This window comes from Canis lupus, chromosome 34 (assembly GCF_011100685.1).
Source record: "Canis lupus familiaris isolate Mischka breed German Shepherd chromosome 34, alternate assembly UU_Cfam_GSD_1.0, whole genome shotgun sequence".
Classification (NCBI taxonomy): domain Eukaryota; kingdom Metazoa; phylum Chordata; class Mammalia; order Carnivora; family Canidae; genus Canis; species Canis lupus.
The window spans coordinates 22,790,668-22,813,271 of NC_049255.1; the positions used below are offsets into that span (position 1 = coordinate 22,790,668).

Here is a 22,604-nt window from a genome sequence, read left to right on the forward strand (position 1 = left end):
ATGTAAGGTGCATCCACTAGACTGGATGATCTATGCTGAAATTACATCAATATCATATAGACTCCAGTCTGGTCTGTGTACATCCCGTGGGTTGTGGTTTTGTTACTTGGCTTCCATTCTGGGCCAGGTAATGTTGAAATCCAGAGGTAATATTTGTGTTCACATTCATACATTATATGTATGTGTCCTTTTCTGGATTCATTGACAAAGCATGCTATGTCTTTCATCAAAAAGAAGACAGGAAGTACTCAAAATAAGAAAAATTCACTGGGATAGGTCTTTGGACATTGGGATAGGTCTTCGGACAACACAATTTTGTTTAGTCAGTTAAAACAGAGTATTAAAGGATAATAGGCAGCTAATGTAAATGTGATAAACATGCAGTTGTTCTATAATAGGAAGGATATAGGGACTAAGGCAAGTTGTGTGGTGAACTTTATGAGAAACTGCCAAACTTATCTCCAAAGAGGCTGCACCATTTTGTACTTCCACTAGCAATGCATATAAATACCAGGTGCTCTACATCCTTACCAACTTTTGGGGTTGTCAGACTTTTCAATTTTAGCCATTCTAGTAAGTAGGTAGTAGTATCACACTATATTTTTTAAATTTGCATTTTCAAAAACTAATGATGTTGAGTACTTTTTTACAGACTTACTGACCGACCACTAATTAATAGTTTTTCCTTTTGTGAAGTATCCATTAAAATCTTCAGCCCATTTTGTTGTTGGGTTGTTTGTTAATGGGTGTGTGTGTGTGTGTGTGTGTGTGTGATATAACTTTGTGAATGTTTTAATCACTATGCATTATTTTTGATGAGCAGAATTTTAAAATATTTGATGAAATCCATTTTATCAATTTCTTCTATATTTCTAAATCCTGTATTAGCAATCTTTGATTGTTAAAAATCTTAGCTTTTTCTTTTATATTTAGGCCTGTGATTAATTTTAAATATTTTTATACTGTGAGGTATGGCTTGGTGTTTTGTTTTGTTTTCCATATAGAAATCAGTTGTTCTAGTCTCATATTGAAAAATCTCTCCCTTTTTATTGATTTCTTTTTGACAACTTAGCCAAAAAAAATTAACTCTATGAGCATGAGTCTATTCTCCATTCCCTATTCCCTGTTCTGTCAATCTGTTCATCTGTTTGTAGTCCAATACATACTACTTTGTCTTGACGGACAGCTTTAAAATAAGTCAGGAAGTCAGAAACTATTGTCTTCCTCCTTTTTTTTGTTTTTTTCTCTTCAAAGGTTAATCTGACTATTCTGAGGATCACATTATTCTTTCATACAGATTTTAGTATTGGCTTGTTAATTTCTCAATAAGAATCTGCTAGGATTAGATTGGTATCATGTTAAATTTATAAACCTATTTGGGAAGAATTGAAATCTTAACGATATTGAATTTTCCAATCCATGAACATGATATATCTCTGAATTCATTTAGTTCTCATTGATTTTTCTCAGCTTTTTTGTTTGTTGTTTTATGTATACAGGTCTTGTACACATTAAATATATCCCTAGAGATTTGTTTTTGTTGCTATTATAATGGTATTTTTAAATTTCCACTTTCAATTGCTCATTGTTAGAAAATAGAAATGAATTAGTTAATTTTTGTATTTGATATTGGTCTTTGACTCTTCCCAATTCACTGCTTAAATAAAGTTTTTGCTTGTTTTGTTTGTTAGGTTCCTTAGGATTTTCTAGACATTCGATTGTGTCACCCATATATAAATATATTTTTCCACCTTCCTTTCCAAGCATTATGCCTTTGATTTCTGATCTTGTCAAGTCTCATCCGACCTATGCAAAGCTTTATATTTTTCCAAAGACTCAAGGTCACCCCTCAGAGATTTATAGAGCTCTTTTTCCACACAGTTTTCTTTCTTATTTACCCAGGCCTGTAAATTCACCCCAATTCAATAGTTCTGAACTGTGATTTCTGTGTCCTTAGCTGACTGTGATGGCTGTATTTTTGGTCTTTCCTATTCTATGCCACAGTCTGAAAGTGCCTTCAGGCAAAAAAAAAAAAAAAAAAAAAAACAGGGTAATGACAGGGCTCAACTTTCTGTGTCCTTTCTCACACAGATCACACATAGATCAACTGCCAGTTGTCCATCTTAGAAAAACTGTCATTTTACATATTCTGGAAAGAAAGCCACTTCAACATCAATTACTTCTCTAAGGCCAAAAGCTGAAGGGCAAAATGCACAGATCTTAGCACTATGATAGTCATACAAAGCAGGTCTGCAGGTTAATTCAGTTATAGGTCTCTGGTTTACTATCACCTAAATAAAACATTCTAATGGTGTGTAATACAGAGAAATGGTCATCACATGGTTCATGTGAAAATTATCAAGAAGTCTCAGCAATTTAGTGAAGAATAGACACAGGGTCTGTGGCAGGCAGTATTTGGAAGTCCAAGCAGCTGGTGTTGGGCTCAGAGACCTAGTGGATAGCAAGGCTCCAACTAATGAAGAGAAAGAGAATAAGTTAAGTTCCCAAGAACTTAACAAGATTATAGATCAACAACTTGAAATCAGGAAACAGACTGGGGCTAAAGTACTGGACGGGTTTAACTCAGGGTGGTTAGCTGGAAACCTGGACCTTGGAGCCTGTTATTACTGTCAAACTGCAAAAGAAGTGGAGGAAATTCTGATTCAGGGAATAACAGCAGAGCAAGTGACTAAAATTGGCTATATCCTAAATCAATTATAAGTGAGATCAAAGAGAGAAGCAGTTTAGGAATGCAATTTGGTCAAATTGCATCACCCCTTCCTGATTGGAAACCCTTTGGTCTGGGATTGCATCAGATTAAAATCTTTATGCCAAAACATCAGAGGTTCCAGCTGGGGCAGACAGAAAATGTGAGCCGAGGGTCATCCTTTCCCTGTAAGCCAGCAAAGCTTTATATGAAAGCTTTTTAGAACATTTCCTGCATGTGGTTCAAGCCATTTAAAAATTCAGGCTTGTGGATTATTTATCTTAAGAGTTCAATTAGTTAAATAGTATCAGGAACTACTTGATATCATCAAGATGGCCCCACAAAATACAATCTATAAATATGACATATGCAATTAAATGACCCAAAACCAAAGTAAAAATTCACACTAAAAATAAAAATAGGCAGTAGTAAAATGAATGTGGCAGAGGGAAATTTATGAGAGTAATTGATCTTTTGATCATTAGGCAAGATACCTATTGGTATTTTTTTAAAACCCATTTCAGGTAAGTGCATCCACTGACCCCTTTTTTCCCCTCCCTATTACAAAATGTCCAGCCAGAAGGAGCCAAAATAACTGAGCAAATAATGAAGATGGCAGTGGGAATTACCCCAGTGTACTGTTAACATAACATGTGCTCAGAAATACCGAGGACACAGCAATTTTCATGCCAGCTACCTAAATTGATCTTAGTAAATTCTTAACAATTGCACTGACATAGCTTTTGACATTTGATGATGAAGTTTTCTTGTTTTAAACACCACTATTCATGGAACAAGCATGAGAATACCTGGTAATAATTCTACATTGAGGAGTTCCAGGCTATCTCTGAGATAGCATTAGCATCCCGAGTTTAGGGTAATGAACTTGAAACTCAAAGATCTGCCCTTTAATTAGAGAACTTTAGGCTCAGCTCCAGGCTGTTTACCATTTTTCCCTTAGGAGAGATACCTGCTTTAAAAGGGATTTTTCTACTAGCGTATGATCAATAATTAAACTTCACGGCAGAGCTCTGCAAAGATCTCTGGACTTTGGAGTGAGACCCTGGATAACAAACCCAACTTTGAACAAAATTCCTCTGTGCCTCACCTTGGCAAGCACTTAACATAATGTTCAAGTGATCAAAAAGCCTTTTCTCACTACCTGACCTGATATACCTCTTGTGCCCCAGCCCAGCCTCTCAGTACCCCATCATATCACCCTGCCCTATTTCCTTTATAGCACTGATCGCTACCTAACATTAGTTGTCTTATTATTTATTTCCTTGCATTAGAATACTAACCCTAAGAGGGCAGAAACCCTCTTGATCTTATCTACTATTGTATCCCCAACAGCTTCTGGCAAATAAAAATGTTAATAAGTAATTGCCAGATCAACTAATACATAATTTAAGCCACTTTTGCTTCAGATCCAAATATTCTATTCCTTCTTCAAACACTTATGCTTCATTATCACAAGCTAATAGTGCAAACAAATGAAATTGTTGATACATAGTAGAGTACTAGATTTCTTTTAAATATTCCAGGAGTAGATGATGTTATATCTGGAAATGTTCATTGAGATACTACGTATCCTAGGGGTAGGATGGATGAAGAAGACACAAATGAAGACTATAGATGTATAGTTTAGGGGGGGAGGAAGAGAGAATGGAGAAGCAGGCTTCTAGACAAATTACAGTATAATATAAATGCTGTAATAGAATTATAAACAATGAGAAGAGTAGGAATTTCTGCCAGGCAGATGCCAGATTGCAAGAGGAGTTTCATTCTAGAAAAGCTTATACAAAATAATGACACTTGAGCATGGACTTGAACACTAAAGAAAGAGAAAAAACTATTCTTGCCAGAAGTCAAGTAAGAACAAAGATATGAAGTGAAACCTTCCTGATGTTTTTTGTGGGAAAGGTAGTGGTAAATGAGACAGTACAGTGGTTAGTGGTTTGGTCATGACAGACCTTGTTTATAGGTCTGAGTTAATACCTATCTAGTTTTTAGGAAGTCAGAAATTGCCTCTTCCTATTTCTCATAGTTCCAAAGAAACTGATAAAATGCCTTTAATATAAAAGTAAGCAGATAATATGGAAATCTGTCCATACCTGGATATTACATTTCAGAATGTGTATACTAGAACTATAAACCGAGAGATACTTTCAAAGCCAAGCATACTCAGCATTTGGTGGAAACCCTCTCTCTCTGCCCAAAGAAAATAAGATTTTTGAGGCTTTTCCCTAAGTTTATAGGAAAGGTGATTAAATTTTTCCACATGGCACTGATAAGAGGATGGAATTAAAACTAATGGAAACACATTGAGATTTTCACTCAATCCAAATGCTCCAACAATTAAAATTCTATCAGTATCATGGTCTGGTCTAGGTGGTAGTAAGGATTCCATCCCAAGAGATAGGTAAACAGAAGATGGAATTACAGTTTTCAAAAATATTTTTGAGGAGATTCACATATCAGATCATGAGTTGAATGAGATGACCTTCTAAATCCTTTCCGGTGCAAAAATGTGTATACAACTAATATATGATTTATATACCATTAATATGTATTTATTTATTTATTTATTTTTTCTATTATCCTTTTTTTTTCTTTTTATTTTTTTCTTTTTATTTTTTTAATTAAAAAAAATAAATTAAATTAAATTAAATTAATATGTATTAATTTATATAACACCAAACTCTATTCAAGTCATCTGATAGTTAAAAATACCCACATCAGGTGCTGGCAACAAAAAGATAAAATATGACACAGGTATTAAAACACAGTGCTTAAGCCCTATCATGTTATCTCTCTGCTTGTTCACACATAGAAGTCAGGTGCATGGCTCAGCTGCTTGGCTTATCAGCTATTTGCGGGATGATGGATCACTGTGATCACCACGTAGAAATCAATTGTTTCTCTGTTGTTCACTCCATTGATAGCTCCAAGATACACAGTGGAATTAGCATGTGGTTTTGGAGCTACAGTCCTGCTGGTAGTGATTCTCATTGTTGTTTACCACGTTTACTGGCTGGAGATGGTCTTATTTTACCGGGCTCATTTTGGAACAGATGAAACCATTTTAGGTGAGTAATGAAAGTTTGATGTAAGTACTTTCTACTGTCATTTTCAGAAAACACGTTAGCTTGATAAAAGCGAGAATAACTGAAAGATCTAATCAAACTATTTTTTGATTCAGCCCTTACTATTCCAAATCCTTTTAATGTATATTATTTTGCTTTCTTGGCCCAATATGTGTTTGGTCTAGATTAGCCCATCCAAATAGATGTATAATGCAAGCCACATACGTAATTTAAAATCTTCTAGTGGTCACAGTAGGAAAAGTAAAGAGAAAGTGAAAATTAATGTTAAATATATTATTGAACCCAATGTATTCAAAATATTATTATTTTAGCATACAACAAATATTTAAAAGCTAATGGTGATGTTTTGGTCTTATATCTTGGTAATCAAAATCTCATAATTTAGCATGTGTTATATTTTAAATTTACAGCACTTCTCCATTCAGACCAGCTGCATTTCAAGTGTTTGATAGCTCTATATAAACTGTGACTGGACAGCCCACAGTCTTTGTACTTAAGGGTGGTCCATGCACCAGCCACATCAGCCTCACATGGGAGCTTGTTCAAAGGAAAATCTTAAGCTTAACCTGTACTCCGAGCAGGATCTACATTTAAATAATATTCCCGAATGATTCAAGTACACATTAAAGTTTTAGAAGCACCATACTAGTGCAAAATTGCATGGTGACAAGAAAGGAACAATGAAACGTACTGATTTTTAGACTAATCCTGAAAAGATTTTCATTCAGTAGTTTTGTGGAAAAGACAAATAACCTATATTTTTACTGAGAGGTGCTGTTTATAATTAGGCAACTTTGGGAAAGGTGAGTTTATTGAATTTAAGTATATTTTTAATTGGAGTTATTTTCAGGTACAAATAATTTAGACACTTTCTAAAATTTTGCTCAGTTTATAATTCTAATATATTAGTAGTGACAAAGTAGGACAGAAACTAGAAATTCTCTGTATGGTATTAATTGCTAGCACCTACGATCGACTATTTGAGCCCTGATTGGGTTAATTCATAGTTGAATGAGCCAAACCTCATTTATTCTTAGCTGTAAAAACTATACTTAGTGATGTGAGAGTAGAAGACACATCAGATAAAATTTACAATTACACCTTAAAATAGTCATTTTGCCTGGAGCCCTGTCACAAGTGGGAAACCACCCTGAAATCTGTCAGATAATTCATACATGTAAAAAAGTGAAAATGTCTAGTATGCAAAAGTTTGATTTAAGAAAAAAATGCAATACTATTGTGAAACTTTTCCAATTTACATTGGATCTCTCTTCCTTTTGCTAGATGGAAAGGAATATGATATTTATGTATCTTACGCAAGGAACGCTGAGGAAGAAGAGTTTGTGTTACTGACCCTCCGTGGAGTTTTGGAGAATGAATTTGGATACAAGCTGTGCATCTTTGACCGTGACAGTCTACCTGGGGGAAGTAGGTATTTCACATGAGTACAAATGATGCCACCCTGAGTGGCAAAAGGAATCCTTAGTTTGGGGTCATGTAATAGAGTCATGACAGAGTTCTGTGCTGGCATCTTTGGATATTTAACGTCCAGTTGTTTGATGTAATAGAGGCTTATTTAGGAATAAAATTACATGGTGAGTTGTAGGTTATTGAGGTGCCGTTTATGGCATTAAAAGTGTTCCCCTTTGTAAGCTTTAAGAACTCAACATCAGAAAAGTGTGGATGCAGAGTGGATTATAATTCTATTAAATGCCTCATTTTTAAATGTTCTCCTTTACATACATTTAGATTTTTAGAAGGTTTAAGCTAATCTGCATTAATTTCCCTAGAAATTATTTTTTTTTTTTTTACAAACTTTGAGTTTAAACAACACTTTTACAAAGACTGAAGCTTACTTGATTTTACTAAGAATGAGTTTGTGAAGTGAGTGCATGGAATCTTTCTTTATCGTATTCATTGATAATAATTAGAAAATTTCCCTGTGGCATTTGCTAATTTTCCTTTCCACACATTTGTTTTCTGGCAAGCCAACGCTATTTAAATCACTCCTTTTTCTTGGGTCTGTTTCTTCCTTTCCAGCTTGTACATTTGAGATGTAGCTTAAAAAATTTTTTTAAAGGCCACTATATTCTAGTAGGTTAAAAAAAAAAAAAGAAAGAAACTTGAATTGCTGAATGGATTTCAAATAAAAGTACATCTCAAATTCTCAGATCCACCCAGTAACATACAAAGTGATGATCCAACTGAGTCTGTTTTAATAAATACATAGAAGCACTCCTAAACCCCCTGCCAAACTTCTTACTGTTGAAATGCATGTAATGTATTTAATCCTCACCACAACAAACTAATTTTCCTCACCTCCAATCCTGTTTATGTGAATCATTTCAGGTGTTTAAACAATATTATATGGATAATGGAGATACAAAATATACTTAAATGTTTATCCTCATTTCAAATTAGCTGGACCACTTATTTTATCTCCTTAGTCATTACCTAGAGTCCCATCATGCCAGTGATCTACAGTGGATATCTCTTTCAGTATCATTTTGCCAGGAAATTGATTATACAACGAAGGGACACATTCCACTTATTTTAATGCTTAAAACCTAAGTCACTTACTCATCCATTTATCCGTTCATTCCTCCATTCAACAAATATTTATTATGGTGTAAAAAGTTATAGAAAGACATATAGCAAAATTAAAAAAAAAAAAAAAAAGTGGGATCCCTGGGTGGCGCAGCGGTTTGGCGCCTGCCTTTGGCCCAGGGCGCGATCCTGGAGACCCGGGATCGAATCCCACATCGGGCTCCCGGTGCATGGAGCCTGCTTCTCCCTCTGCCTTTGTCTCTGCCTCTCTCTCTCTCTCTGTGACTATCATAAATAAATAAAAATTAAAAAAAAAAAAAAGAAAGACATATAGCATAACAACAATGACCCTTCAATAGGGGTTTGTAATTCTCTGAAGAATCCAAGTTCTCCGTAATTACTCTTGCATCTTGCTTCTGATGGTCGATCCTTGCTATCTGCATTCTCCCTGTTGCTCTTCATCCTCTGTGCCTGTGGGTCTCTTTCCATGCTTACACATCATCTGCCTCCAGCAACGCTGCATGGAGTAGATAATTACTTATTCCTGGATTCTCCTCCAGGCTGCACATGGAATTTTAATTTGCCTCTGTACCTGTGAAGATGAAGGGGCAAAATGGCTGCTTAGGGGCGTGTCAGAAGCCATGAAATAGCTTTGCATTCCCTGGAGTTGGCTTCTCTCTGAACCCCAGTTAAAGGATTATACAGTCCTAGATAAGTAACCTTGAGGAGATGGATTATTCCCAAGAGTTTGGTGACAGGAACTAATCAGAGCCCTTGACAAGAGAATTAAATTTCACTGAATTTCCATTTTCCCCATTTCTTCTTCTTCTTTTTGGAGCTGAAGAAAGCATTTGCCTATTAGTGAAGGCAGACACATCAGCTACCAGCTACTGAAACACATGTCTTCATAGTAATGATAGGAGTCTAAGGAGAAAGATCTAGGGACTAATTTAGGCTCTAGAGCAGAGAGCAGAATAGGAAGTTGAGCTGAGAATCTGATACCAGCCAAAATGCCATTCAGTTGTCTAGACTTTTTAAAATTCCTATTCTAAGGACACAGTGATACCAGTCTGAGTTGGGTAGGAGTCTGGCAATGGAGAGGAACTTTCAGAAAAATGAATGTTCCTACTCTTGCTTTCCTATGTTAGCGAGAAATGAATTTCCATGGTTTTGACTCTATAGTGATTATCTTTTTGAATAGCCACTGGCTTTAGAGAGTGAATACATGGGTACTGTTGGGGACAAATGTCTCAGGAGCTTATTTGGCTGAACTGCAGTGTGCCATGCATTTTGAAGAAATTGATATCTGTACAACCCATCTATTTCTCATTATACTCGGCTTTGGGCCTGTTTGGAATTTTTTGGGGGTGGAAATGTGTATATAGTTTTCAGTATCTTGAAGGAACATGGCGTTTATTGGACAGAATGAGTGGGTCTAAGGATTAAGATGTTGCAAATGTTCTTGATAACAGTTTCAACTCAATTTGTAAGCTGTTACCCTAAGTTCCCTACACTTGCTCCTCAAGCCCCAGGCTTTTGGGGAGTTCTTGGCCAACACTAATCCCCATGGTGTTTTCTTTCTCAGTTGTCACAGATGAGACCTTGAGCTTCATTCAGAAAAGCAGACGCCTCCTGGTTGTCCTAAGCCCCAACTACGTGCTCCAGGGAACCCAAGCCCTCCTGGAGCTCAAGGCTGGCCTAGAAAACATGGCCTCTCGGGGCAGCATCAACGTCATTTTAGTACAGTACAAAGCGGTGAAGGAGACGAAGGTGAAAGAGCTGAAGAGGGCTAAGACGGTGCTCACGGTCATTAAATGGAAAGGGGAGAAATCCAAGTATCCACAGGGCAGGTTCTGGAAGCAGCTGCAGGTGGCCATGCCAGTGAAGAAAAGTTCCAGGTGGTCTAGAAGTGGCGAGCAGGGTCTCTCCTATTCATCCTTGAAAAATGTATGAGGGACAACGAAAGGGGTCAAAGGAACCAAGGGCACTCCAGAAAGGAATTCCTTTTCTTGATTCCCAATTTATTGGTTCACAGACAGAAAAGAATGCTGTTGAAGCCTCCCCATAGGGATAAATCCAGAATGACTGTATAACTGGTTGTTCTGCTTCCTCAGGCAATACTAAGGTTTAGAATGGTGGTGCCATCAGTCTGTCACCATCAGACCATCTGACATCACTATGTTCTTCACAGGCAAAGACTCGGTTGATGCAAATTTCCCCTTTCTGCATCCTCTGTCCCTGCTCCCACATCTCTAATCCCGCTTCCTCTCTCTCTTTTTTTTTTTTTTTTTTTTGATCTTAACACTGTTTGGCAGACTTTTGCTGTGAATTTCAAGACCCCTAAAGATAACTCATCTGTTAGCAAGGTCATTATGAGTCTCCAAGTCATTTTCTTTGTATTTTCACTCAAAAGTTAAAAAGGTAATCAGTGCCCAAATGTATTTGAGCTGATGATAACAGGCTCTTTTGCTCATTCTGCTGTGCAGTGTGCATTCACAGCCAGGTTGACACCCACATAGGACACCACGAAGCAGTATAACTGGAAAGTGTTCCTTATGATGGTTTTAAAGGGCTTACATGCATTTTTTCCTGCTAAATCCCTCGTGCCCTCCATCTTGGTCATTAATGTCATATTTCTCAATTTGAAAAACCTACCATATTTTTTTTTATTTCAGTAAACTGGATATCTGCAGGTCGACCCATATTTGTCACTTCATCTTCCCTATCTCCTGTACCCTGTATCAACCATTTAGAGTTTGCAGATGGTTCCACACTTGGTTTGGTCTGACAGGAAGCTTCTAATGGTGCTAAGAGAGAGTAAAATAACAGCAAAATGCTTTTAAGGCATTTTCTGGCTTGTGAGAAAAAGCACAGAACAGGGTGTTCAACTATTTGTCTCAGCCTTGCTAATGTGAATATTAGGAAAGTGATTTCTCCTCACTTGCTTCTATCTCTCCATTGTAAAGTGTGGAAGTTAGACTCAGTGACCTTGTGAGTTGCTTTTAGCATTAATATTCTAAGAGAATTAACTGGACCACCCAGTATTTCCAATATTTTATTCGTGGGTACAGTTAATACACTCACTCCAAACAAGTCAGTCTGAAAAGTCTCTTCCATGAAACTTGTTTCACTTTGTTTTAAATAAAATTGTACTGTTCTTAAGACTTGGAAAAGTGAAAACTAAGTCCAGAGTTTACAAAGTATTGAATATCTATAGTACGTGTATACATACATATATATACACACATAGATACATATATGCACACATAACATATATACATATATGTACACATGGATTAAATATGTACATATATCTACATTGTATATATATACACATGAATTGGATATGTGTATGTGTATATATGTATGTATGTATATATGTATATATGCACACACATTTATGTACACATGCATGTGACTTTAAATAGCTATTGACACAAAATATTACAAACCACTGGAACTCTTATCCAGCTTTTAAGTTATGTTTTTACTGTGATTCTTTTGTGTCAATGTTTTCTGTACATTATTTGTAAATTCACAGCTCACAGAGTAGTAGTTGCTGGTTCTCGCCTTCCCTAAATTAATATAAATAACTTATTGCTGCTGCATTTGATCTGGGTGCAGTGGATTCTGTTGGACACAGAGCTCCTATGGTCACTGCTGAGCAGTACCAGTCCTCTGGCATTAATTGATCATCTATAATGTCACAAGCACACACTCATAGAAACTAAACTATGATAATCTTAGTGTTCAACTACCAGGGAGATAAATCTCTATTTGGACTGTTGAGTAAGAGAAAAAGGAAAATAAAATACTTATAAATAAACCTGAGTATCCTACGAAACACCATAATTCATAATTTAAGAGAACCCTTATCACAGCATTATGAATGTTAATAAGTAATTCTAAAAGTATCTTCTGCATTTAAGTGTCCTTCAGCAGTGTTAAAGTCCATAATAAATCATTTCTGTATACTGAAGTTATATTTTAAATTGAAGAAAAAAAGCTTCATGAATTCTTTACTATAAAGCTATGATATGGAGTCATTCTTCGATCTATTTTTTTCTCACTAATGCTTTTCTTTATTACAAACCACAATTACTCCTCCTGTTAGCTCTTCATCCTCAAGACCAGAGGAGAGCTGACTCCAGATAAGCTTGGAATATCAATTGCATGAATGTTAGGTAATGGGGGACAGTCTCCCCCACAAGGGTCCATTCGTTTGCCAATGCGGCATTCTTTTTGCACTTTTGGATTCGATATTTGTCCTAAACGCTTTGGGTACCCCTAGAAATTTCTTGATATTCCTTTTCCTATTTATATACTAGTATTTGATATTGAACTTTTCCAAATGCTAAAATCTAAAACATCTCATATCCAAATATGTCTCATTCTCAGATAATTTTGTTTCAAGGTTTTTTGTTTGTTTTATATCTCAAAGGATGCCTGATACAAAATTTTTGAGGGAGATGGGTAAATAAAATTTTGAGAGCAAGGAGAAATTGCTCTATAATGCTAAAAAACTATGTCTCTAAATTAAAAACAATCTTAATGGTTTTAGATATATGATATAAAGATCTTCTGCACCCAAGTTAACAAAGAACCATGACATATAAAGTGTCTAATTACATAATCATATAAAATTTATTTAATTATCTTCTGTATTGTAACTTAGGTGATTCCCTAGGATTCTAATAAACAAGTACTCCACTGTGTTGGGAAGCAAAAACATCACTCCACTTGCTAATTATCCATTTTTTTCCCATAGGTTTTAATATTTTAAGATTATCTTATTATTTTTTATTTTATTCATAAAGTTTTGTATTTCATTTTCCATTTGATTTGTAAATTTGTTTATTTTAAAAATAAACCATTTATTTTCAGATTTGAATTTTATTTTGTGCATGTGTTTTATGTCTTTATTTTCATGTTTGGGCATAAGAAATGAGAGTAAGAAGTATTAATGATACACATAAAAATGTTAGAAGTTATATTAGTTAAATTTCTCTTTCTGAGAGAAATCTGAGAGAAATGAGAACTTTATATCAAGAACATTTTCTTTACATGTGAATAAAAGAGTTATTTAAATAAAATGAATTGTTCTAGTATACCATGCATGGTTGTGTGTGTGTGTGTGTGTGTGTGTGTGAGTTCACATGTGTGCGTGTGTGTGTGTGTGTGTGTGTGTGTGTAGAGACAGAGAAAGAATAACAGAGCAGGAGTGAGAGAACAATGGGTGAGGAGATTAAATGTTGCAGTAGTATTTTTTTATTCACACCTATTCTAAAGTAAAGAAACAGAATTTTTAAAAAGTATTATTCACTTATAAATCCACATTTTAAGGTGATTCTCTAAGGTTACCATGAAGAATTGATTCAAATTCAATTACCATTAGCCCTACATTAGTTTAATATTATGTTCACTAGACATTGAATAGTAATAATTTAACCAGAGTCATTAATTCAAATGTCTACTGTGTATAGACATTTACATAGAGGTATTTTAAATTTTTAACCATACTCTAAGTTTGCTCTTATTATGTGTACTTTATAGATGGATGAACTCAGATTTAAAGATATTAAGATAAAAATATAGATAAGTGGATACACTAATATTGAATTCAGATTCATCTTTCAAATTTGGTGCCTCCTCTCTGCCCCCCCCCTTTTTACTACACTTCATGTTTAAGAAAAAGAGAGATTGAGAGAGGTTTGCTGCTGTTGCATACACCAATAACCTAGCTATAGAACAAAATTATAGTCCTAGTTTTCTTCTAGGTGAATTCCAGGGAGATTATGACTTCTAAAGGTAGGAGTATTCTAGAGTATTGATGAAATCTAGATCAGAAAACATGACTTCAAAAATAACTTAGTACCACACAAAAAAATTTGGTCTCATCAGTCTATAGCCATACCTTACTTTTTTGACCCCAACAGAATAATAATCTAATTTATGACTCCCTCTCTGAATAATATTCAGCATTAAAAAATACCAATTCACATCTTCAACTGCAGTTTTTACAATATGAAAAATATTAAAATATGCCATAAAGAAGGCAGCTTCCTTCAAAGTACTGTGTGAAGACCCTCAGGTATAGACCATCTCCCATCTGATAAGCATCTTCTCCAGCCATTCCTCAATATCATTGAATTCTACCATTCATATCTGTTTCTTTAGCTTTGTCCTATTTCAAATGCAAATTTTGCATTTTCAGGATGGGGTACCAAAATTAAAAAAAAAAAAAAAGCCATTGAGTCTTTCTTTAGAGGACCTAGGACAGCATTTTATTTTCAACAGTGATATCCCCATTGGAGAGAGTGTACATTTTCCTAATGTGATTATTTTGAAGTAAAACACACAACACACACACATGCATGCACACAGAATTTGAGCACACAAAGTTCTTTTTGCTGAAATCTATCAATGTTGCCTTAAGATTATATTGTATTTCTCATGAGACGGGAGAAGCAGTAGATTTTTTACTTTTACATTCTCAGGTTTGTGAAAGGCAGCTACACAAATTCTCAGAAGAACTGGGACAAAGCAGTTTCCAACACACACACACACACACACACACACACACACACAGGCTTCGAAGATAAATAAAAGTTTAGATTTAACCTCTAAGATCAAAATGAAAACTCTCTAAAGTTACTTTACACTCTTGACAAAACTAGTTAAAAGGTCTTAAAAATTGAGCATATGTCTCTTCCAATTACTCTTCAAATTCATGTTAAATTTACTAATTGGAAAGAACTAATCTAGTAAGGAGCACAGCTCCTTTATTCTTTGTCAAATTCATAATGATCAAATTCATTGCAAACTTTCAGCTTGTCTTCACAGGCTATAAAGTCTCTCCATCACTGTTTCATCCCTGGCCCCAAAAGAGTAGATACTCAACCTTATGGCCTGTCTGCAGCACCTGTTTTCAGAATTGTCAATGGCTGTGTTTTACACATTTGGAAATCCTTTCCTTCAGAAAAATCACATTGTTTAAGCCCTTAAATCTCACGATGAGCTAAGCACTGTATTTATCCCAGAGACCTTCCAGTGGAATCTCTGTCCAAATCCACATCAGTTACTATAGAAAGTTAATGCTTTGTCAGAAGTCTTTAGCTAATGAATTCCTGACCATTGTCTATGTTGTTACCCCTTTAATTGATTTTTAGTCTAATTCTTCATACATATACATGAAAAAAGGAAGAAGATTTTAGTTGATAACAGGATCAATACTATGAATTATCTGATGTTGTGTTCAAAATTCTAAGAATCAAGAGATAAATCTGTGTGGTTCTTAGGAGCTGGTAATTCCCTATTGCTCTTTGCTGATCAGACTATGTCTGGAGCGTCGCGTTCAGTCCTGTTCAAAATTCTACTCTTAGGAGGTACATGATAGGGGAAAATGATAAAAGTGGGAGAAGAGACTTGATACCATGTCTTTTGAGGAAAAAGATAAAAATTCTGAAGTTGATCTAAGTCTAAAGATGAGAAGAAAATACAGTGAGGTTAAAATAGTTGTGAAATATTTTAAATATTTGAAGATATCAGATCTAAGACCACCAGATAAAAGTGGCAGGGAAGAATATTTCAAAAAAAAAAATTTACAAACAGCTGAAATTAGCTGCTTTTAGAGGTGGTGAATTCCTCATCCTTGAAGGTAGCAGAAGTTTAGCAATCATTGATAGGAGTGGCATAAATGAGATTCATTAACTGGGTAGATTATTTGACACTGAGGTACTTTATTCTTAAGTGTTTATTTATTGCCTCTCCTTTGTAGCATGGACAATGATGAACTACAGTACATGTAAGTTTTCACTAGGCATTGTCCTATCTTTCCATTTTCCTGTAGATACAGTGGAAGCAGTTTTTGACTTCATTCAGAGAAGCCGAAGGATGATTGTTGTCCTGAGCCCAGACTATGTGACAGAAAAAAGCATCAGCATGCTGGAGTTTAAACTGGGCATCATGTGCCAGAACTCCATTTCCACCAAGCTCATTGTGGTTGAGTACCGCCCCCTTGAGCATCCACACCCAAGCATTCTACAGCTGAAGGAATCTGTGTCTTTTGTGAGCTGGAAAGGAGAAAAGTCCAAACATTCTGGCTCTAAATTCTGGAAGGCCTTGAGGTTGGCTCTTCCCCTGAGAAGTCTGAGTGCCAGCTCTGGCTGGAATGAAAGCTGTTCTTCCCAGTCTGACATCAGTCTGGACCATGTTCAAAGGAGGAGAAGTCGTTTGAAAGAGCCCCCAGAACTCCAGGGCACAGAGAGAGTTGCAGGCACCTCTGCAGCTCCAGATACAATGTCCAAGCACAGAGGGAAGCCCTCTGCAGCCTGTCGCTGCTGTGTTACCTACTGTGAAGGAGAGAGTCACCTTAGGAGCAAGAGTCGGGCAGAGATACATACCCAGCCCCAGTGGGAAACACACCTCTGTAAGCCCGTTCCCCAAGAATCAGAAACTCAATGGATTCAAAATGGCACCAGATTGGAACCCCCTGCCTCCCAGATCTCAGCCCTTGCTCTTCACCATTTCACGGATTTATCCAATAACAATGACTTCTATATCCTATAATACCATGTGGTGGGTGGTGGCTGCTATGTATGTATACCAGCCTTCTTTGTGTCATGAACCTATGGGAGTAATTGACATTTTTATCATCTAATGGACTACCAGACTGTGTCCCCTTTATTGATTTTTAAAAACTATTTATTTCTAGGAGACAAAAGACCTGAGGACCTGAATCCAGAATTATTGCCTCTAACGGCCTCAGAAGAGCACACTCTTCTTGAGCCCTAGAAGGTCAGTATGTGAAAGTTGCCTAAAGTCTGATCCTCTATCTTGCCCAATGGTTTCAAACTGAGCAAAGAATTTAAGTGTGTTTCTTTTGAATTTGTTGATCAACCTCACACTAGAAGTCAGTCAGATGTACTTGGGCTATGATACTTATAGGGTATGTGTATTCCAAGAGAGCATTGTGGAAATGAGTTGATTCTGGTGAAAGCTGTGGGACTAATCTCTACTAAAAGCCTACAGCACATTTTCCCGGGAAGGACCAAACACACTAACAAGGATACATGGTGTTCCGTCTCACTGTAAACTAGTGTTCTATAAACTGCCTAAAGTTGTTAGCATCAATAAAGTTATATTTTTATGTGATTTCACTTGTACTAACAAATTTTTACCTGTCTCTCTTCCCTCTTCTTTTTATGGCTTTTGAATTCACATCAGAAGAATATTCCATTTCAGGAAATCAAGACTTAGTTTTGGTACTAGGAAAGTTTGAAGTGTATCTTTAGTTTCTTTCTAATGTGTATGGAGGGGAGATCTGGGAAAGGATAGAAATAGAGTGAGAAAAATGTTTCCAATAGAATGGAAGTTTACTCAAAAATCTCATATTGTTAAGGATTCAGTGTAGCATTTGGTGTATGTATTTCTTCATCTCATTCAAGATTCTGAGAAGGGACAATCAGTCCAAGTGACTACAAGAATAAGAAAGTGGAAAAAAAAAAGAGAGAGGGAGAAAGAGGCTAGATATAAGGATAATACACATGCTGTCCATCTAAGACCGATGTGTATAAGGACATAGGTATAGATACATATTTCTTTACTTGAAATCTTTTAACACAATCATAAAGGCACATGGCATTTGATCTTCCAGTGAGGGAAATACTAGACATGATTGGGCCTGTGGGTAATTGAATATTTCTTAAAAAGGTAGCAACTTCTCAGCTCCATCATGATAGTTGTCACTCAGGCCCAATGTTGGTGGATTGTCCAGCTTTTCAAAATAATCTAAAAATTAATATTTGTATGTAGTCGTTCAATTATGGATTGTCTTAGAGTTAAAATAAAAGAAAGAAAGAAGAACCAACCAAAACACATGAACATGTAGTAACCCCGAGGGCCACTAGTTTGTAATTTCAGAACTAAAGTATTCACCAAAAGAATATATACCTGAGTGGGGATTCAAGTGCCCCTGGCAATGCTGAGATTGAAGAACATGCGCTGGACCTAAGGACATAATGGGAGACTTCTGTTCCCTCCCCACATCAAATCCCCATAGGATTTTGAATCCTCAAAATAAGGCTGATATGACCTACCATTTCATCAGAGGATAAAAAGCTAGAAAATAATGTGCCTTCCATCTACTCTGATGGAAGAGTACAGGCTCCCTGTCTGGTGAGGTTACTGCAAGAAAATTAGAAGCACAATCTGCTACCCCTGAACAGGAGCAGAACGAAAAGAGCAGAAGACCTTACCAGACATGAGCAGTCACCTTCAATACATTAGTGCTCACTGTTAGTGAGCGATGGCCCAATGAGTGTCAGCTTTTCTCAGTCACTAATAGTGAAGGATGGGTAGAGAAAGACATTTCATTCCACTACTCCACTTGGAGAGAAAAGCAGAAAATCCCTTCTCTGTTGAAACAATTACATCCTTTTCCTGTTGAAAGAAAAAGAGGTGGGAATAAGGACACCCCAGAGTAACTGTGACTTATCATGGAACTTGTAATTAAGAAATGACAGGCCACCCTACCTGAATATCTAGCAGAAAATAATTGAGCACAATCCATATTCTATATTGCATTTCTTCTTGAGGACATTAATCCATCCTTAACGTATGTTCAAGAATCTTCATTTGGAAGACAGACAGCAGTTTCTCTCCCAACCTATTAAAAGGGAGTAATATATGCTGTTCCAAATTCTAAAAAGCGAATGTGTTTACCCATAATCAGTCTTATTCCTTATTAGCTCAGTGTCCCAACTATAAAATACCATTAGAAAAATTGAGAAATTGCTTTTGTCATTTATCAATTATTTTTGCGTGTGAAAAAAAAATAAAGGCAATAATGGCATGAGTGGCAAAGGCATGGAAATTAAACATGAGTTCTTATGAATGAGTAGTTATAGATAACTGTGTTCTCAAAAACTAAGTTAGTTTTGGTCAGTTTCAATTTCCATAACAATATAAGGATAGTGTAAGCAATATAAAGTCATAGATTTTGGCATTAGCTACACAGGGGTCAGAAAGATAATGCACCATATTTTTACTGTATGAAGAAAGGCTAGGCAGTTATGTTATTAGTCTCTGACCCAAAATGCTATGCTTGAGTGTAATATTCAGTGTCATATATTTCAGTAAGGCAAATGTTAAGAAAATTTCCTCATGGGTCATGCATATTCATAATTGATATGATATGATTGCAGGTTAAATGGATATCATTTACATAGAAATATTGCCTATTTAGGAGCAGGAGTTTTAAATCAAGTAGAGATGAATGTGAGTATTGCTTCTCTCTTAATTACGTGTTTGTGGGCTCTCTGAGCCTTAATCTCCTACTAGCTAAAGTGGAGATAATATTATTAACCTCACTGGGTTTTGTGGGCATTAAATGATATAATGCATGTAAGTGCATAGCACAGTGCCTGGCATATTATAAGTGCTTGATAAGTGTTGGCCAATACTATTCCCATAGTGAAATCATGCTCATGGTTGTATAAACTTACATTTGCATAATGATTTATGAGTCACAAACTGATTTCATATGTAGCACTTCTTTCCTTATCTTTATTTTTAACTCTCACAAAAAATGCACAAAAGCAGTACATAGCAGGAACATACTACCCAGGTTAAGTGACTTTCTTAAAGACACTCAACCAATTAGCAATATGGTTGGGCCTCTAATCTAGGCTTCTAACACCTGATCCAGTGCCAATTCTGGAACTATTCCTATAGGATTCATGTGGAAGTATTTCCAATTGTAACTATTTAATTTGGACCTTTATACATTCAAATCAACAAGTCAGTTAATGTAAACCCACAAGCAGCTAACTAAATGTCATATCAAATATCTGATGTGTCATCTGGCATTGTCATATTATGATTTTATATAATTTCATTTTTTAATATTATAACATGTGTTTAAGAATTTTAAAAGTAGACCCATTTTTTGTGTCTTCCAGACTTTATGATCAGGTTATAATTTTTCTCTCAAAAGAAATTATTTGTACTTGTCTTAATGGAAAATAAAAATGTATCCACCATTTACCTTGAAAAGCAAATTTAATCTCTCAGCAGTTATGACTTATACTGTGAGTTCTAGTTACCGTCTCTTGTAACTAGTAAAAGCTCAAATAATAATGTATTCACTTCCAGTTTAAAAGGTTGAAGTGATTGGTAAAAACTAATGTGTGTGAAAAAGCCATCAATAATAAATTGGCCTGTTTATAAAGATATAAGAACAGAGAAGGACAATCTGTCCCTACAGCAATTGTTTCAGCTTTTTTTGTGCCTAAAAATTGTTTGCAAGGGGCATCTTATAGCAGAGATCCTGGGAGAAGTTCCTCCCCCAGAGGAGCTGATTTACTGGGTACTGGGTGTTGTCTAGGAGTCTGCTTTTTGATATTGTTCCCTTGACATTTCAGATAAGGTACTCCATGGGTCAACTACTACTTGTAAGAATGTTTTCAAACCCTTCCCATATTTTCTATATTATTATTCAGGTTATAAGAGGAGAAAAGCTTTATTAGTGGTCCAGGGCTTCTCAATGTTTGTTCCTTGATGCATCCATACTGGAACCATTTTGGGTTCATGTTAAATGCATATTTCTTGACCTATCTAAGAATAACTAAATGAAGATACCTCGAGTGAAGCAGATTTGCACTTGGAATAAACTTTCCAGATAATTCTGATGCACAAAAAGTTTAAGAACCATTAATTTTTATCTCTAACGCCTCTTTTACCCTTGTAAGCTCTGATTTTCTCCAGCCAAGGAGAACAACAAATCATCCTTTTAACAAAGTGTTTGCAGGCAATAGATGAAAATATAGGGCATGTTTACCCCTTGAGTTGCCTTGGCACAGGAGACAATTATATAGAGGAGTTATTGGTACAGTGTGTTACGAATATATGAAGCATCCGACACTGACATTTGGAATCTGGTAGGATTGCTGTAGTCATCACATGTATTAATCAGATTCAGATAAGCTATGCTCTGCTAACAAATAACCCCAACATTTCAGTAGCTTTATATAATAAAACATTTTGTTTATGCTCTGTGTCCAGATAGGGATTTACATTGTTGTAGTTTTGCCATCTGAAATGTTTGGCTTCTAAACTTCAGCCTAAATATGGCACTTATTACTCTCACTTAGAATTGATTGGACAAAATTAGCGGTGAGTACTGATCTAGTCATAGAGAAGGTGGGAAAATGCATCTTTCCTGTGTTCCTGGGAAGAGAAAAATGACATGGAACCTGGTGAACATATAGCATTGTCTTTGCCTAATAATGTGATATTGAGATTGCTTGAAGAGGCAAGAGAAGTACAAATGGAGGTATGTTACATATTTTGATAAAGAAGAAATGGAAGGATCTTCCTGCCAATACACCTGCCAAGGTGTCAAATAGATAGTTATGAATAAATAATGTACAGAATTGAATAGGGCTTGTCCCTAATTTTCCCAGAGGGAATTTGTTGAAGGTGTGCATATTAATTACAACTCCTGGTTGAGGAAAAGCATTCTTAAAAATTAACAAGTTTCTGTATTTGGTTATTTTCCATTCAGTGGCTTTAGGTAATTCTCTAAAAATGTGATGCTCAAACCATCTGTCAATGAGCCATTTCATTTTTGAATATCCAGGGAGCCTCAGAAGGATTGAAGACATTTAGAACACAGCAGAGCATGTAACACAGTCATTAGAAAGCCTCCCTTGATCCATTTATCTGAAGAGCTAAATGAGGAATTCGCACTGAACATGCTAGAGCTCAGATGAAGGAAGAGACAAATGCTGTTGTGGATATTATGAAATCAGTTGCTATCTATGCTTCTTCTGTCTCTACAATTTGGATCCTCTGTATTAAAGATTTGAATTTTTATGACATGTCTAATGTTGTGAAGTATCATTTGGTCATGAAGAAATCTCTCTTTGGTGGGTGAAGATTGATGCTTACGGAGCCTGGATGCATACTAACAAGTTATGATACTAAACAGAGAAAAAGTTAGATTGCCTAGTATAGTGAGGAGATTGTTGACATACTCAAAATTCTTTAGAGAATAATTTATGAGGTTTTTCTCTTGGATAATACAAAGCACTTAATAATATTTAGAGACGAAAAATTGGCTCTTTGAAATGGGCTCATAGAAAGAAAGCAGAAAGATTCCAACTCTGAATTCAGATCATGAGCTATTTTTTATTTATTTTTTTGTATTTTTTTTATTGGAGTTCTATTAGCCAACATATAGT

At 35.8% G+C, this 22,604-nt stretch overlaps 1 protein-coding gene across 6 annotated transcripts in view; it reads left to right on the forward strand.

Annotated features, from left to right (window-relative positions):
- The window catches only part of IL1RAP (interleukin 1 receptor accessory protein), a 127,962-nt gene extending 105,721 nt beyond the window's left edge, over nucleotides 1-22,241 (forward strand). For 2 of the 6 annotated variants that reach the window (XM_038583694.1, XM_038583695.1), the window contains 3 exons: nucleotides 5,653-5,796; nucleotides 7,099-7,242; nucleotides 16,211-17,035. In XM_038583694.1, coding sequence (XP_038439622.1) covers nucleotides 5,653-5,796; nucleotides 7,099-7,242; nucleotides 16,211-16,929 — 1,007 coding nt within the window. In that variant the 3' untranslated portion in view covers nucleotides 16,930-17,035. Of the gene's footprint in view, nucleotides 1-5,652; nucleotides 5,797-7,098; nucleotides 7,243-9,946; nucleotides 10,732-16,210; nucleotides 17,036-17,074; nucleotides 17,158-19,565; nucleotides 19,639-21,925 lie in introns of those variants that run through there. The other 4 variants (XR_005383906.1, XR_005383905.1, XR_005383907.1 and 1 more) reach the window with 4 other exon arrangements.
- Nucleotides 22,242-22,604: the final 363 nt, after the last annotated feature.